This window comes from Aphidius gifuensis, linkage group LG2 (genome assembly GCF_014905175.1).
Source record: "Aphidius gifuensis isolate YNYX2018 linkage group LG2, ASM1490517v1, whole genome shotgun sequence".
NCBI classification, from domain to species: Eukaryota; Metazoa; Arthropoda; class Insecta; order Hymenoptera; family Braconidae; genus Aphidius; species Aphidius gifuensis.
The window spans coordinates 29072285-29091126 of NC_057789.1; the positions used below are offsets into that span (position 1 = coordinate 29072285).

General features: G+C 23.8%; 2 protein-coding genes across 2 annotated transcripts; one reads left to right on the top strand and one right to left on the bottom strand.

Moving 5' to 3' along the window:
- The first annotated feature begins 5630 nt into the window (after positions 1–5630).
- LOC122850078 lies at positions 5631–15593 on the top strand. The gene is made up of 6 exons (XM_044149083.1): positions 5631–6132; positions 8594–8679; positions 9724–9808; positions 10152–10324; positions 11447–15156; positions 15241–15593. Exons 1-6 carry the CDS (start codon positions 6098–6100, stop codon positions 15454–15456), a joined length of 4305 nt encoding a protein of 1434 aa, XP_044005018.1. The 5' UTR covers positions 5631–6097; the 3' UTR covers positions 15457–15593.
- A 102-nt stretch (positions 15594–15695) lies between these two features.
- On the bottom strand, positions 15696–18756 carry LOC122850158 (serine-threonine kinase receptor-associated protein). Its single transcript, XM_044149229.1, has 5 exons — positions 18013–18756; positions 17276–17574; positions 16675–16904; positions 16473–16609; positions 15696–16401 (listed from the first exon to the last, which is right to left on the bottom strand). Exons 1-5 carry the CDS (start codon positions 18125–18127, stop codon positions 16190–16192), a joined length of 993 nt encoding a protein of 330 aa, XP_044005164.1. The 5' UTR covers positions 18128–18756; the 3' UTR covers positions 15696–16189.
- Between the last annotated feature and the right edge of the window lie 86 nt (positions 18757–18842).

An 18842-nucleotide genomic window follows, 5' to 3' on the forward strand; every position in this document is an offset into this window, starting at 1 on the left:
CCATCGAGAAAAAATAAAAACGATTAATCGATTGTCCCATTCGATTATCTAAATTTAAATTTAAATGTTTATTTTTTTGAACAAGTACTTGAGAATTTATTTTTAAAAATACAACCCTATTGTTGAACAATATTTTTTTATTTATTTGGACTATCAGTTACTGGTTTACTAGGTAATTTTAAAAGTGACCAGTAACTATAGCCAGATGGACAAATATATGAAAAAAAATTGTTGATTATTATCATCATCATCATCAATAATCATATCGCTCTCATCAGAAGAAAATTTAAGATGATGCTTAAACTTTAAAAAATAATCAGTTCATTTGTGGCATCCCAGGTAGAAACTAATGTCAATTTGACGTCAATTTCAGACTTTATAGAGACATCAGTTGACGTCGAATTGACATTAGCTTTTACCTGGGATGCTGCAAATAAAACAGAAAAAGGCCCCACAACCGAAAGATTACAAGTTGTGAATCACAACACTAAAAAAATGTCTATGGTGCCTCGAAGAAATTGAGAAATTGAATTTACACCACAAAATTTATGGGTTTTCGATTGCTGAGGATCGATTTGCTGTCCTGGATTCTTGACATAATTATCCACAACTTATCTCGACTGACTGAGGTAACTATTTTGTGAAAATTCATCCTAATTTATAGCTTCATTTGGACCTTTCTCAATGGTTTTCGTGTTATCCCGTGTACATCGGGTAATTATATGAAAATTATATGTCAAGAATAGTTATCCAGCTGATGTATCACATATGTCAGCCCTGGTGAAAATATTTTTCCAAATTTCTCCGCATTTACTCCGAATTTCTCCTAAATATTGACTCAGCGGAGAAGTGAGCGGAGAAATTTTTTTTGGCGTGAAAAAATATTTTTCTTTTTTATTTGATAAAAATAATACTTTAGTGATAAACATCAGAAATTTATTTTTTTACCAATGACTAATATTTATTCTAAGTAAAATTGTATGTTTTAAATTTATTTAATTATTTATTTTAATAATTTTTGTATGTACATATGAATTGCTGGAAAAATAATTTTTTATCTACAAAAAAGTATGATTAAAATTAAGCACAACTCTTGTTATTATCATAAAATCAGGTAAAAAATTTAAAAGTGATTTTGTTTTTGTCTCAATTTTTACAATTAAAATATACTTACTCATAAAATAATAATATATATTTTTTTGCTCTGCAAAGACACGTGTAAAAGATTAAATTTTTCTAAAAGAATTTCATGATAAATGGATAATTAAAATGTGTTTTCTCAATGTCAATACATTAGTTGATAAATCCATGATGATAAAAAAATTTACGTCGTTTTAAAAATTGAAAAAAAATGTTCTAGTCAGGTTTTGTACATCAAGCATAATCAAAAACATAACATACGTGAATAATCAACTTGCAATGAATCAGAGTAAAAAGCCACGTGCATTTTAATTTTTTTACAACTCTAAAATGCAAAAAAAAAAATAAAAAATTTTTGAAAATCTAACAGATTAAACATAGTAACAAAATTACATCCTACTTGTGTTGTATAAATAATTGTTATGTCAACAATAATGATAAGATAATGTTAGAATGAATTTAAAAAAAAAAAAAGAAGCAACTACTTGTTGCTCTCCAGCATTTATCGAAAAACAAACAATTATTCAATTTAAATTACTATCAAATTCTTCGTCTCTATACAAAAATAAAAACGAAAAAATAATCTTAAATATTTTTCTTCCAGACATAAAAACAAAAAACACAATTTGCATACTCGTTTTTTCTAAAAAATATATAAATTTCAAATTTAAAATGGTTTTTATTTTTATAAATAAATAATAAAAAATATTAAATATAAAATTTATAGTTTTTTTAAATTATAAAAATTTAACTCTTTTTATTATATTATTTAAAAAATAGAAATAATTTTTAAATCTCTCAATCGATGATTATATTTTGATGATTTTTCTACGAAAATATTAAGCGAGAAATTAATATTCAATCTCAACCGGATTCTCCAAAGAATGTCTATAATAATAATAAGATTAAATAAAAAAACAAGACATTGAAATTGAAAATAAAAAACAAATCAAGTTAGTAAAAAAAATGTGTATAATTTAGGAATAAAAAAAAGTATAGACGCGTTGGGAATTAAAAAAGAAAAAAAAGCGAGATGTATTTTTTCGAATTGCCACATTGTCAAGACACATGTGACTATTTTAAATAATATCACATGATAATGATATTATATATGCGGGTAAAAAGAAAAAGTTCCAAATATGAAAATAGTCACGAGAATTATATCACAATTATTATGACGATTATGGTAAACGAGGTGAGACTTTGTTACAATTAAATTTAATTTGGTGTTACAAAAAAAAAAAAAAATTGTATTACGTTGATGGTTGACAGAAGCATGCTGTTGTTTTTCTTATTTTTTAATTATAATGATGCTTTTAATGACAAAGATAATACTATACTCAGAAAAAGACTATTTTTTTCATAAAAAAAAAAGTAAAAATTTAATTTATTTAAAATGTTTTCAACGAAAATATTTATTTGGCATTAATAAAATTAATTTAAGAAAATTAAATTATTATTTTATAAATTAACAATAATTTTAGTTTATAAAAATATTTATTTAATTTATTTATTTATTGTTAATAAATTATTAAAAAATTTAATTAAAAAATAAATTTAGAAATTTTTTTTTTCTATTTAACAAAAGCTCAAGATAAAATTAATTGCATAAATAGTAATTTAATTTTGTCTAGTAATTTATGTAATAATAACAATAAATAATTAATTTACATAATATAAAAATAATTATTTATATTATTTTTAAAATCAATATAATTTATTTTGAGTAAATTAAAAATCAATTATTTTCAGTGTGATGATGATGATGTTGATGATGATGATTACAATGACTCTACTGATGCAAATAACAATGATGATTATCAATAAAATCTAGCCATAATAAATAATTCATAATTAACTATTTGAAAAAGAAAAAAAAAAACAAATTAAAATAAATATTTTTTCTAAAATGATCAATTAATAATTATCCAAGTTAACATGATGATGATGATTTTTTTTAACATCAAGACATCAGGGACTAGCTCAAGGATTCATCACCGAATCCGGCTAAATTTATATTTCTATTTTTTTATTTTTTAAATTCATCTCAACTTATATTCTCCATTTAAAAATCCTTGAAGATAACTTTGTCTTAAATTAAAGTTTTATTAAATTTTTTTTTCGTTGGTAAATATACATTTCATTTGCAATAGAAAATAATAGATCAATTGATTGATTGATATATTTATTCGTATGAATTTAGCAACAATATATTATCAGGATAAATTATAAATAAAAATAAATAAAGTTGATCAATTTATTTTTTACTGACAAAAAGATCACCTGATTCGAGTTACAATTTACAAACGCCATGAGCATAATGATATTGCATAAACAAGGATGTAGTTGAGTTTCATAAAATCGGGTCACTGGACGAAGTTACTGTATATTTTTTTTTATTTTCAAACATGTACCTATATCAGTATATTTCTCCATCAGCATAATTTTTTTCATCCAAAGAAGTTTAAAAAACAGAATATCAGTTAAAAATTTGTCTAGATAAATATAAAATAAATATAAATCATTTTATAATAATAGTAATAATCATTTTTTTTTGTAAACATCTGATGATATTGAAGCCTTGGATAAATCCACCGATGGCAAAAGTTATTGACCGACTCTCAGGGCTCACTGCCAACTGCAATGACTAATTATCTTTTTTTTTTTAAAAAAATAATAAAATAAATATAAATCATCTGTCTTGGAAAATAAATAAATTGATTATTAAATTATTTAAACTAAAGAAGAAAATAAAAATGTAATAATAAAATATGAATTTTCAAATTAACATTAGATTTTCATTTTTTTTTTAAATGAAAAATTTCGAAAAATCATTTTAAAAAATTTCGAAATAAAAAGTAATAGTTTTTTTAAAATAATTTTTCTATCAACTTTTAAATATTTAAAAAATGCTTATGATTTGATTAAAATATTGAATCAATTATTAATTAAAAATTACAAATAAAAATTTCTAAATAATATATGGAAATCTAGTAAAAATAATTTTATAAAAAAGTATATCTTCAATGAAAAAAGTTAAATATCATTTGAATATTTTTATTAAAAAAAAAAGTAAAAAATTAAATAAAGAAAATGAAAAAGAAAAAAATGATAATGATAATAAGTTTGAGGATTGAGAAAAAAAAAAAAAATATAAGTGGTTGGTTGGTAGCAGTAACAACAGCAACAACAACAAAAAATAAACTCGAGGCTTCATCATTTGAGCACGAAGAAGAACACGACCTTCCTCTGTCTCACTTCGACACTTTCACTGAGTCCCGTGACTTGGATAGTGTGCCTCGTGACTTCTAGTCCCGTGACCAACCGTGACTTCCTCTGACTAACACAAATTTAAAATTAAAAAAATAATAATTAAATATCAATGATCACATCATCATTTACTAATACACAAACTCTCAATAACTGACGTCAACGATCTCATTGTTTATATTTTATTATTAAATTTTTTTTTCAAATTAATTTTAGTCATTTTATTTTTTGCTTATTTAATCAAGTCTTGTCTTGGGACGATTTTTTTATCATGATAATTATTTAATGTCTTATTTGAGCTTTTAATTAGATGTCTATTAATTTTTCATTTTTTTTTTTTTTTTGCTGAAAAAAAAGCTCAATAAATCAATTTTACTGATAAAAAATTGAATTTTGTTTTTTTTTTTTTTTTATATAATTATTTCGTCATTAATTTTGAGAAAGGTCGTCGTGTGGATCACGAAATTCTGGAATAAAAAAATATTTTCTAAAAAATTAAATTAAGGATATATAAATTTATTGATCTTACGAAAATATAAATTTTAATGATAAAAAAAATACGGATTTAAATTTTATTTTGAAAAATATTAAAATAATAATAAATATTATTAGTTTATTTATTTAACAATTTTAAAAAAATTATAAATATCATTTATTTTAGTAAATGGCAATTGTATTTGAATAAATTCTTCATAAAAAAAATAAACAATATGAAATAATTTTTGCAAACAATAATTACATTGTTTTTTCTTAGAAATATATTTTAAAATTTCAAAAAAATTAGTTAATAATTTAAACAGCAATATTAATAATTAATAAAAATTTAAATTAACAATTTTATTTATTTATTTGTTTAATTATTCAATTAATATTCAATTAATTTATTAAATTATTATTTTATTTTTAAATTTCTACAATTCCTAAAATCAATTAAAAAATTTGCATAAAAAAATCCATCCAACAAGTGAAAATTAAAAATAAAATTTCTTCGAATAAATAAATGCAAATAAAAATTACAATGAAAATAAATGATTAACAATTAAAACCAATGATAAAAAGATGTAAAAAAATGTTATTTTTCGTTGATGCAGATGATGATTTGATAAATAAGAGAGGGGGATAAAAAATACAACTGGATGAATATAAAACTCTCGATTTTATTCTGAAAGTCTCACTGTTAATATGAAATATCTATGAAGACGTGAGTACGATAAATATTATTGTACATTGATTTCAATGTTGATGGTACCAAGTGAATATATAGCCAAGTAAAAAAGCGTGAAAGAGAGTGGCGGCAATATTACTTTTAGTATATTTATAATACTCTCCCACTTGAAATATACAACTCAAATATAAAAAAAAAAAAATCAAGCAATACAACCAAGTTTCCCACCAATACGTTAAATATATTTATTTACTTGGCCGAGTTACTACAAGCATCAAAGTAATCCTTTCGCGGGTTCAGTCTGTGACGATCATCGGTGTCAGGGAGTTCAACTTTTAATAAATATATATCATATCTTCAGGGAATAATTTTAATGTACATTTTTAATTGTGTCCTGGGCACAATAATGTGCTCATTATTAATACGTTAAATAATCATCAAAAAGTTTTAATTTAACGACAAAAATACCTGAAGAAAAAAGAGAGCTTTTAAATTGAAAAAATAATAAAAAAGCTCTCGTCGATGAGAACAATCATGGGGACAATTGGCTTGTTAAGGTAAATTATTAATATATTTTTTTATAATTTATTTATTTAATTTAGTTTATTTTAATGGAAATTGTTTTTTTTTTATTTATTTTAAATTCCACGTGGTTTTATTTTATTGTTGTGAAAGACAATAAAAAATAATTATTAACGGATATTTATTTATTTATATTGACTCACTAATTGTGGATAATAATTTTTTAAAAATAATAAATAATAAGTATTGAAGAATAGATGTAATTTTCGTTGACGCAGGTCAGGGTTTTTATGTTAAACACATGTGAGTTATTAATTTATTTTTGTATTTACAATTATTTTGTAATTTTATTTATTATAATTAGTTGGCTTGTTTGTCGTATTAAATTATTAACTATCTTTTAAACTTGGCATGTTGTTATTTTATGAATTAATTTTAATTTGTTCGAGTTGTTTTTAATCAACGGGGTTAAATTTTTTCTTAGTAAATTTTACTCTGATTTATTTAGTTATGTATTATTGTTTATTTATCAGGATTAAATACCGTAAATAATTTTATTAATTTTTAAATTTTTAAAAATTTATTTCTCTAGTTTATTTAATATTTCGTACTTAGCTCAATTAATATACAAAATTAAAATAATTCTTTTTAAATTAAAAAATATTCTTCTTCTTTTATACATTTATATTTTCCTGGACACTTTCACGTTTCTTAAGTAATATCAAAAAATTATGAAAAAAAAAAAAAAAAAATGAGGAGACAGTCACGCTTAATACTGGGTAAGGATTGAGTCAAGGATAACCACATCGCAAGCCCATTATTCCTCAGTTCTCTTGACCATAACGGACTGATCGTCTTTGATCAATGACGTGACATATAAAAATGACAAAAAATTAATTGAATAAAAATATCAAAAATACCAAAAAAAATAAAAATTGGCAAAAATTAAATCTTCAATGATATTAATATATCAGCTAAAATAATTCACTAAATTATTAATAAATGCAAATTATTTACATCAATAACCTTGATTTAATAGAAAATAAAAAAATTTTTTAAGCAAATATTTGTATGTGGAATTTAAACACGTATTGACAGAAAGATGTTTGCGTCTAGTCACGTAAAAAAAAATGTATGAAGAGGATACTTTCTCCAAGTCTATAAAAAAAATTGTACTTCCTCATTCATGATGGCTCCAATTTACAAAAAAAAAAAGACAAAAATATAAATAACATTTAGAATTTTATAAAGCAATTATGATTAAATAATTTTTGATTTTTACAATGAATTTTTTTTCGAGTTAATTTAAGACAAGTCTTCGATGATTTTTTTTCTTTCAAATTTTAAATATATTAAAATTTCTCTTTCCGTTTCCGTTGACCCACTGACACCCAAAAAAAATATTGTCAATAATTAATCGAAAAATAAATAATTTATATATTTAGAAGTTGTATAGAAAATTAAAAAGGAAATTTTATGTTAATTTATTATTCGTGTGTTATTTTGAATTAAAAAAAAAATATATTTCAATGAAATTTAAAAAAAACGACCTTTTAAAAGATTTGTTGATGCAAAAGATGACGGAAGTTTGTTAAGAGTGAAAATACAAGAAAAAAAAAAAAAAAAGGAATTTTAAAATTTTTTTTTATAAAAGAAAGGAAAGTAGTTGGTGTCTGATGTTGCCTGGAGCTAAAAGTTGGAGTGTCCATGTCCCTGTCCCTGGCCGCTGGCACGAGATGAAAAAAATTCTTTTTTTTTTGTATGAAATACTTGTGTGTTATATGCCCCAGGGCAACGATCCACATGCCAACCTTACTTTCAATCCTGGTATTGAAAAAAAAATATATTTAATTCATTTTTTTTTCACTCAGTTTAGTCATTCCCATCAAATTTTCAATGACAAAACACACACTGTCATTCAAAGTAAATAAAAAATTAACTAATTAATTGAAATTTAAAATCAAAAAATTAATTAATTAATGAAAATTTGAATTTGAATTTTTGTATATTTTTAAATTACAATTGTCATTGCTATTTTTTATTTATAAAAAAATTTAAAAATATTAATTTTACACTAATTATTTAGCGATTTAAAAAATTTTTTAAATATTCATTCGTACATTCCTTTCAAGGCCTTTGATGTGTCCTGAATATAAATGACCCAATGGCCCAAATTTATTCCTAGATAGCTAAATAAATTTTAAACAAAAAAAATAAAAAAAAAAAACATTTCTATACAAGTTATTTGTCAATTGATAATGAATTCATGACATAGAAAAAATTAAAAAATAGAAAAAAATTTCTATTTTAAAATGACAAAACTATTTGATAATTTTTATTTGAATATTTCGAGATATCATAAATCCACGAAATGATATGTATTTTTAAAATTTAAATTTAACATTAAAATGTGAAAGTAAAAAAATATCAAAATTATGAGATGAATACTCTCACTTATTATAAAAAAAAATTAAAAATGTATTATTTATTTTTCAGAACCAGTGGAATATTACTGCTGGTAATTTTCATATCGAAAATTTATGCAATATCTACACCGGTTAATGGACACCTGGATCTGTCTGGTAAGTTTTTAAAAAAATAAATAAATATAAAAGGGAATCTTAAAAGCAGATTGAAGATTGCATTTATTATTTAACTTTTTAAATTTATTACCATCACGTATTATTAACGATAATATAAATTTACTCGCGTAATCGCAATTAAATTCATAGTGTCTGTAAAATAATTACGCGCCCATCACAAGGCACGTTTTATCCTTGCTACATACTCAAATAACCCATAAACCTATTTTTTTTTTTTTTTTCTAATTATTACTTTCATTTTATCTGCTTAACAATATTTCATCTATTGACATACATTTTCTATTATATAACTTGAATTATTTTTAAAATTAATAATTTAGATTTTTTTTTTTTTTTTTTTAATTTTATTTCACAATATTTTTGTATTTCCTGGAGTAAACCCACGTAATAAATTTACATGTTTTTTTTTTTTTTTTAATTATCGCACACATGGTCTTGATATTTAAACAAATTACCATTTTATTTTATTTTTTTTTTGTTTATTATTAATGAGGTAAATGGATTTATAATAAATGCGATTTTAATTTATTTTTCACTTTTATTTTGAATTCATTTTTCTAATGGATTTATTTATTTTTTTTAAATAAAATTTTTAGCTTGAAAGTTTTTTAATTTAGTTTTTTAAATAATACAAATTCAAGTTGAATTATTATTGTTTATTTGAAAGGGTTAATTAGAAAATCTTCTTTTATGTAATTAAATTTTTTTTTTTCAATTTTAAATAATTTTCTCTGATTTATCTAATTTCTAATTTAAAAAAAAATAAAAGAAAATTATTGTTGTTTATTTAACAATGCTAATATACAATGAATTTTAAAATTCAATTATTTTTTTTAATTAATATCTCTATTTTTCTAATTTATCTAATTTTTCATTTACGAAAAAAAAACACTGTTTTGAATTTTTTTTTTGCTGAATTAATTTATTTTAAACACTCCCAAGTTAAAAATATATATGAAAATTATATTTTTTAAATTTATTAATTAACTGTTTAAATGTATAATTATTTTTTTGAAATTTTAGAATACATCTATGGTGTTGATGATGACCTACAAGCTCGAGCACGTGCAGCTCTCGAGGCTGAGCAATTAGCCTATCAATCAAACTGGCAAGTAAAAAATAGAAAAATAAAATTTAAATAATAACAAAAAGAAATTTTCAAATACTAAATATAAAAAAAAACAATTTATATATACACTGTGTCATTAAAGTGAAATGTAAAAATGAAAAATAAAACAAACACGTTGGTCAGGTTTAATTTGTCATTACCATTTTCGAAATACAAGTTTAACAGAATTGTTCTTGAACTACCGGCTAGACAAGAATTTAAAAAACAAAAAAAAAAAACAACAACAACAATCTGTGAAAGTACAATATATAATTTAAAAAAAAAATATAATATTAAACTTGTATTTAAAATTAATTTACAATATTTATATTTAATTATTCAGGAGAAAAGATGGAATTAATGAAAATGCAAATAAATGTGGTGAAATTAAAGAGAGTCCATGTCCACCATCAATGTACAGGACACCAACTGGTACCTGCAACAATATTAGATATCCATCATGGGGCTCAAGAGGTTCACCATATCTCAGATTTTTACCACCAGCATATTCAGATGGTAATAAGAAAGTACAATTATTTTTCAATTAAAGAAAACATTTATTCAATCAAACAAATATTGATTATTATTTAAATTATCATAATCAAATATAGAAAATTCATTTTAATAATTATAAATAAATATATTAAACTGATACTTTCAATCATTATAATTTCACTTAAAAAAAAATTAATCAATGCTAAAATAATATAAATAAATCAAGCGTTAAATTTTTTTTCAATGAAAATATTAAATTTTTATTTAAAAAAAATCATACAGATGAAAGTATTTTATTTAAAAAAGAAAAAAAAAATAGAATGAGGAAGAAAGAAAGTTTAAAAAGCATCATGATGCTTGTGTTAGTTGTTTATTATATTTTTATGTGTGTGTAATGATTATTTGTATAGTTATACTGTTTTAAAATTGTAGTTATTCTTCGAGCTCGTGATCACGTATCTCAGTTTATATCAGGTCAAGAATGGAAAGTGAAAATTCAAACGTGTTGTACTACCTTAACACACAGTCAACACACACACATATGAATATATTTATATTAAAATAATTCACCTTTTGAATCCCTTTCAGTTAATTTTATAACAATAATAATTGTATAATTTTTTTTTAACACATTCACCTTGATTATGATTCAAAAAAATGATTAGAAAACATACTGGTTTTTTTTTTTTTTTTTGGTTTTTTTTTCTTTTAATTTTTTTTATTGTTACTGGTTCACCAAGTGAAACTCAATTATTATTGCACCATTTAAACAGTATGAATACCAATTGATGATGTTATAATAATATATAATCAAATGTAAATTCATTGTCTATATTAACTGATGAGAGAAACTCATTTGTGACATCATTCGAAAAATATTATTTTTTTCATTTTTTCTACTGGCTGTAATTATTAATATTTTTACTATTAATTTTTTTAAATTTAAACAACTAAATTATATTATTTATTTAAAAATAGCTGTATGTAAAATTTATTTTTATTTATTTTATCATATCAAATCGAAATTATTTCTATAGCGAAAATATTAAAAATTTTTCGATTTTTCGATTTTACAAAAAATGTAAATATTTATTTTGGATATTTAAAAAAAAATTATAATAATATTATTTTTAATTAAAACAGGTATGTCAAGACCACGTCAATCAATAAGCCATCATTCTTTACCATCCCCAATGGAAATAATAAGACAACTTGAATCATCAAGTTTACACAAAGAAACACGTCATGAAAAAAGAAAAGTACTGACAAGTATAACTGGTCTATGGGCTGAGTTAATATTACGTGATATATCATCACCAATAACACCACATCTTGATCCAACACGTTGTTGTCAAGATAATAATAATAATAATAATCGTGAATGTTATACAAGTTACGAAAACAATGGTGAATGTAAGCCATATTATCGTAACGTACCAACAAGAACAGCATATGGTTGTAAATATGAATCACGTGAACAAATGAATGGTGCTACTGGTTATCTTGATGGTTCTGATATATACGGTAATACTGATGATAAATTTCACATGTTAAGATTATATGAAAATGGTAAAATAAATATAACACAATGTCAAATTTGTCAAGACAATAATAATCAACTTGGTAATTTATATAAAATATTATTAAATGAACATAATCGTATTGTCAATGATTTAAAATTGATAAATCCACATTGGAATGATGCAAAATTATTTTGGGAAGGTAGAAGAGCACTTGTTGCACAAATACAAAGAATAACATTTGTTGAATTTTTATCTGGTATACTTGGTGAATTTGATAATGATGAATTTGAACAATTAAGTAGTGGTTATTATCGTGATTATTCATCACATAATAAACCAGGTGTTTATGATGCAATTGCACTTGTTGTATTACCAGCATTAGCATCATTATCACAAAATACAAATGACAATAATATTAGCATTGAAAATCAACTTGATAAATCAGCACGTGGTATAACACTTGATATACAACGTAGCGAATCAAAATATTGGAATACAAGTGCATTATTAATTCATAAATCACGTGATTTTGGTATACCAAGTTATAAAAAATTTGTTGATTATTGTTCAAATAATAATAAAGAATCAAAAGAACATATTAATTATGAAGATAAAATAATACTTGATAATATTTATATGAATTATGATGATGTTGATTTATTAATTGGTGGTATATTAGAAAAAGCATCAAAAGGTTCAGCAATTGGACCAACATTTGGATGTTTACTTAAGCAACAATTATTAAAATTACGTAATTCTGATCGTTTTTGGTATGAAAATGATATACCACCATCATCATTAACACCAGAACAATTAACAGCAATAAGAAGAACAAGTTTTTCTGGTTTATTATGTGCAAATACAAAATTAGAACGTATACAACCAATGGCATTTTTACAAAGTGATGCATATTTAAATGCTAAAATTGATTGTCAACGTCATGGTCATCTTGATTTATCAGCATGGAAAGAAAACAATGGTGATGATGATATATCAAATGTAAATTTCAATGAAGAAAATCAAAAAAATGAATTTAATCATGAAATTATTGATAAAAAAATAAATAACAATGATGATGATGATGATGATGATGTAGTATTGAGTAAAGATATTATTGAAGCAGCATTAGAAAAAGCAAAATTAAATTTAATTGAACGTCGTCGTATTGAATACAATGCATGGTTAAATCAAAAATATGCTGATCCAAAATCACCAGCTGGTACAGCAGCAAGTTTTTCAAAAGCAAATAAAGATGCATTGTTACTTGCAAATTCATCAATACTCTATGAATTAGCAACAAATGAGCTTCTAAATGGTGTACAAGGTTTACGTAAAAGAAGAAGAAGAAGAAGAAGAAGAAGACGTCAAGCATTTGATAATAGTGGTAATAGTTTAGGTTTTCCTGGTTCTGATTTTTCAGATGTATTACAAAATGTTGATATATCAAATATATTACCGGGTAATACATTACCATTTGAAGCTGATTGTCCAGATGAAGAAGGACCATGTGATCCAACATCACCATACAGAACATTTACTGGTCATTGTAATAATTTACGTAATCCAAAATTGGGTAAATCATTAACAACATTTGCACGTTTATTACCACCAGTATATGATGATGGTGTATCACAACCACGTATACATTCAGTACGTGGTAATGATTTATTACCAAATCCACGTACAATATCAACAACAGTACATCCAGATATATCAAATCTTCATAATCGTTATACATTAATGACAATGCAATTTGCACAATTTATTGATCATGATTTAACAATGACACCAATACACAAAGGTTTTGCTGAATCAATACCAACATGTAGATCATGTGATTCAGCAAGAACAGTACATCCAGAATGTAATCCATTTCCTGTACCAGCTGGTGATCATTTTTATCCAACAATAAATGTAACAAGTGGTGAAAGAATGTGCTTTCCATCAATGAGATCATTACCAGGACAACAAAATCTTGGTCCACGTGAACAAGTTAATCAAAATACAGCATTTTTAGATTGTTCAGTTGTTTATGGTGAAAATAATTGTGTTGGTAATTTATTACGTGGTTTTAGTGGTAGAATGAATGTTACAAATCATCCATCAAGAAGAAAAGATTTATTACCACAATCAGCAACACATCCAGAATGTAAATCAGCATCTGGTTATTGTTTTGTTGCTGGTGATGCTAGAGCATCTGAACAACCTGGTTTAACAGTTATACATACAATATGGGTACGTGAACATAATAGAGTTATGGAAGGTTTACAACAAGTTAATCCACAATGGAATGATGAAAAATTATTTCAAGAAACAAGAAGAATATTAAGTGCAATGTTACAACATATAACATATAATGAATTTATACCAAGAATACTTGGTTGGAATGCTGTTAGTTTATATGGTTTAAAATTATTACCACAAGGTTATTATAATGAATATTCAGCTGATTGTAATCCAAGTATTGTTACTGAATTTGCTGCAGCAGCATTTCGTATTGGACATTCATTATTACGTCCACATTTACCAAGAATGGATAAAAATTATCGTCCAGTTGAACCACCAATATTATTACGTGATGGTTTTTTTAATGTTGATATGCTTTATCAACCAGATATGATTGATGAAATGATACGTGGTCTTGTTGCAACACCAATGGAAACACTTGATCAATTTATAACTGGTGAAGTTACAAATCATTTATTTGAAAATCGTCAAATACCATTTTCTGGTATTGATTTAATTGCATTAAATATACAAAGAGCTAGAGATCATGGTATACCTGGTTATAATCATTATCGTGGTTTATGTAATTTAAAAAAAGCACAAACATTTGATGATTTATCAAGAGAAATGACACCAGAAGTTATTGCTAGATTAAAACGTATTTATGCATCTGTTGATGATATTGATTTATTCCCTGGTGGTATGAGTGAACGTCCATTACAAGGTGGTCTTGTTGGACCAACATTTGGTTGTATTATTGCAACACAATTTAGACGTGCTAGAAAATGTGATCGTTTTTGGTATGAAACAGATGATCCAAATATTAGATTTACTGAACAACAACTTAATGAGTTACGTAAAAATACATTGGCTAAAGTATTATGTGAAAATATGGACTCACATGTGTTGATGCAAAGAGCTGCATTTGATTTACCATCTGATTTTTTGAATCCAAGAGTATCATGTGGTACAATGGCTAAAATGGATTTTGCTTCGTGGAAAGAAACAAGAGATACTGGCTGCCAAATTGGTGATCGTAATGTTGCTGTTGGACAATCTGGTTTTCCAACACCATGTACAAGTTGTATTTGTACAAATGAGGGTGTAAGTATTTGCATTATTTTCATATTTAATTATTATTTTAAATCATGTTAATCATTTTTTGTTATTTAATTTTTTTATTTACAGACTCAATGTGCATCATTGAGAGTTACTGATTGTAATCGTTTAATTCGTGAAGCTTCACGTGAAGCTATACTTAGAGATGATGTTTGTACAGCACAATGTGGTTTTGCACTTGCTACAACTGATAATTCACGTAGAAATTCATTTAATTCTGGTCCATCATCATTTGGACAAAATAATGCCTTCAAATTTCCAGATTTATCACAATTTCTTGGTTAAATTATTATCCACATAATAATTTATTCATTTCTATACCTAAAAATATGTATATATAGATTGTAGCTTCACATGTATGACGACTATGTTTTGTTTTAACTCATTTTAAATAAAACTTTTTACTTATTATTAATTTTTTACTCAATAATATCGAGCAAATTAATTTTCTTGATAAATATATTTTTTTTTCATCTCAATTTGGCTCAATCAATACAGCCAAAATAATTAATTAAATGTACAAATGTATTTTGAATGAAAAATAATTTTTTAAACTTTATTTTTCTATCATGAGAATTTTTTTTTTTTTAAACTGAAAAAATAAATAAATATAAATATTATTATTTTTTATTTTTGTAAATAATATATTATTATTAATCATTTATTTTTTTTTTGTCTTTATCATGCACTTGTTAAACGTAATAATTATTAATTAAAAAAAAAAATTTTTAAAGAATTTATTTCATCTTTATTTTCCTTCAGCTAATTATGATTTTTTATTTTCAATAATTAACAATACTTTAATTTAAATATTTTATATTTTAATTTGTAAATAAATACATAATCTTTTTTTTTTTTTTTTTTATAAACTTTAAGTTTATAAATATTTACAGAAATATTTTTTTTTTTTTTATTAAAATTGTTTATTTATTTTTCTGTATTTAATTTTTAAAAAAATATGAAAAAGAGTTGTAAAAATTATGAAGTAAATGAATGATTTATAATGAATGATTTAAATTTAACTTGCAGAAATTTCTTGTTTATTATTAATGGTTGTAGAATTTTCTTGGATGATTGTTGGTTGTTCAGTGCAACGCCAAAGACCATAATTTTTACCAACAGTTGTTTGCCAAAGTCTCAAAGTTCCATCCTCAGATCCACTAGCATATAGCTCACCATCTGGTGAAAATCTGACACAATGAATTGGTCCAAAATGACCCTTGAATGATTCTAAAAGAAATTAAATGATTAAAATTAATTGTCGCTATTATTTTAACACAAAAAAATTATTTTTTACATACCAATTTCTGCACCAGTTGTATAATCAAATTTATAAACTTTAAGATCTTCACCACCACATACAAAAATTGTACGATCTGGATGAAGACTGACACTATTAACTTGGCATGGAATAACAAATTCTCTAATTTTCGTCAAACTGAAATAAAATTATCATGATTAATAAATAATTTTATATATTTTTATTGCTAATTTAATACTTACTCTTTACTATTCCAAAATGTAACAATATTTCCATGAGTCGTAGCAATAGTATTTCCATCTTTTGAAATTTCCATTGAACTTGGAATTGCTGGAAATGTTAATTTTCTAATTTCTTCACCACTTTTACAATCCCAAACACGTATTGTTTTGTCATCAGCACAACTAACAAGTGATTTATTATCATCAAAAAATGTTACTTGTTTTATAAAACTCGTATGACCAGTAAATACCTAAAATTTAATTAAAAAAAAAAACAACATCAATTAAATTAAAATGTCTCATTTAATTTTCGATAAAAAAAATTAAAAAACTATTAAATAATTATCATATTTATTTATGATAAATAATAAATTTTAGTTGTCCAAATAAATTATCAAACTTTATTTAAAAATTTTTATGATAGATTTTATCATTTCGAAATTTCGAAATATAATATTAACAAGATTATATAACAATTGAAAGTTGACGAAAATTTTTGACAAATTCAAGGATTGATATTTTAATATATTCATCAAGGCTCTACGTGAATTGTTCGTATGAACTTCCTTTATGAAAATTGATTAGAAATAATGATAAAACAAATGTTTCGAAATTAATTTACCTGAGGTTCAGCTTCTGGTTGATTAAGATCATAAATACGAAGTACTTTTTCATTAGAAGCTGTACACAATTGATTTGAGTCAGTACTAAATCCAACAGATTTAACAATATGATTATGTTGAAATGATAATATTTCCTCGCCCTTGATTGCATCCCAGACCTTAGCATTGAAATCAGCAGCTCCTGATGCAGCCTTGGTTGCATCTGGATTTAGTGCAACACCCCAAACAGCACCCTTGTGTCCTTCAAATGTACCAATCCAATCACCAGTATCACCTTGACGTAACATTGGTTTACCATCTGTAATTAATATCATCTAATAAATTACAAATTCATCATCATCAAATTAAAATTAAAAATAAAATCTACATCAAAAAACAAAATAGCTTTCTAATTCCTTGCCAAGAGTCCTTGATGAAATTTAAAATAATACAATTAAATTAATGAAATAAAAAATATAAAATAAACTATATATGTAACAAATTTATAGAGAGGTAAATGATTTAGAATGTTTCCTAGTTTAATCATGATGCCGGACAAGACATGGCCTCGATGTTGTCGTCGTCGTTGGTGAGCTGGAGTCCTTGAAGACATACAAATTACAATCTCGGCCAAGGCAATCAACCTCAAGCAATACACAATACAAATAATACAAATAAATAAAATATGAATAACTATTTTTATATAATTATTAACAAATTTTTTATGTTTTCTTTTTTTTTGATAAATTTGACATACCTTTACATGCTGAAATGAGGTAGTATCCAGAATCAGTAACATCAGAAAAATCAAGATGTACAACTGGTCTTGTATGTCCACTACATGTCAATGGTGTTTGTCTTAAATTTGCCATGTTTATTTTATTATTAAAAATATTATTATAATTAGCTATGTAAATTTGAGGTTAGAATTGTTGTATTATTTTGACACTTTTTTAAAATTGTTATTAAATATATTATCACTTTTTCACTTGTCAACTATTAAAAAAATATATAATAAATTATTTTCTTTATTTTTTAATTTATAAATTATTATTAATTGTTAAATTTTTATTGTTGTTTTTGTTAACACAATTTTAGTATGAAAAATTTATATTTATTAAAAATAGCTGTCGTTATCACACAATACTCTCGAGGATGATGTTTTATTATTATTTTGTAGGCACAAGGATGCTCGAGGATGTCAGACACATTCAGACAAACTATTAAAAAAAAATGATGATGATAAACACCCGGTATATCTCAAGTGCCAGACAACAGAGTCAGATCATATTGACATTAAAAAAAAGGATAAACAGAGAAAAAATATAACATGGCGTCCTCGAGAGAGAAAAAAAAACCCCCACTTTTTAAAAATGACCTCTCATTATTTATGTTTAATTTTTATAATACCAATTATTTATATTTTATTTTATTTGTTTGTATTATTTATAAAAACACATGTCAATTTATTTTTTTTTCATTTAATTAATTAATCGAAATTAAATTAACGGCGCATGTCTCTCCCAGAGTCCCAGTCTCTCCCAGAAATTCGAAAAAAAATTTATTTACGCTTGCGTCAATAATTAA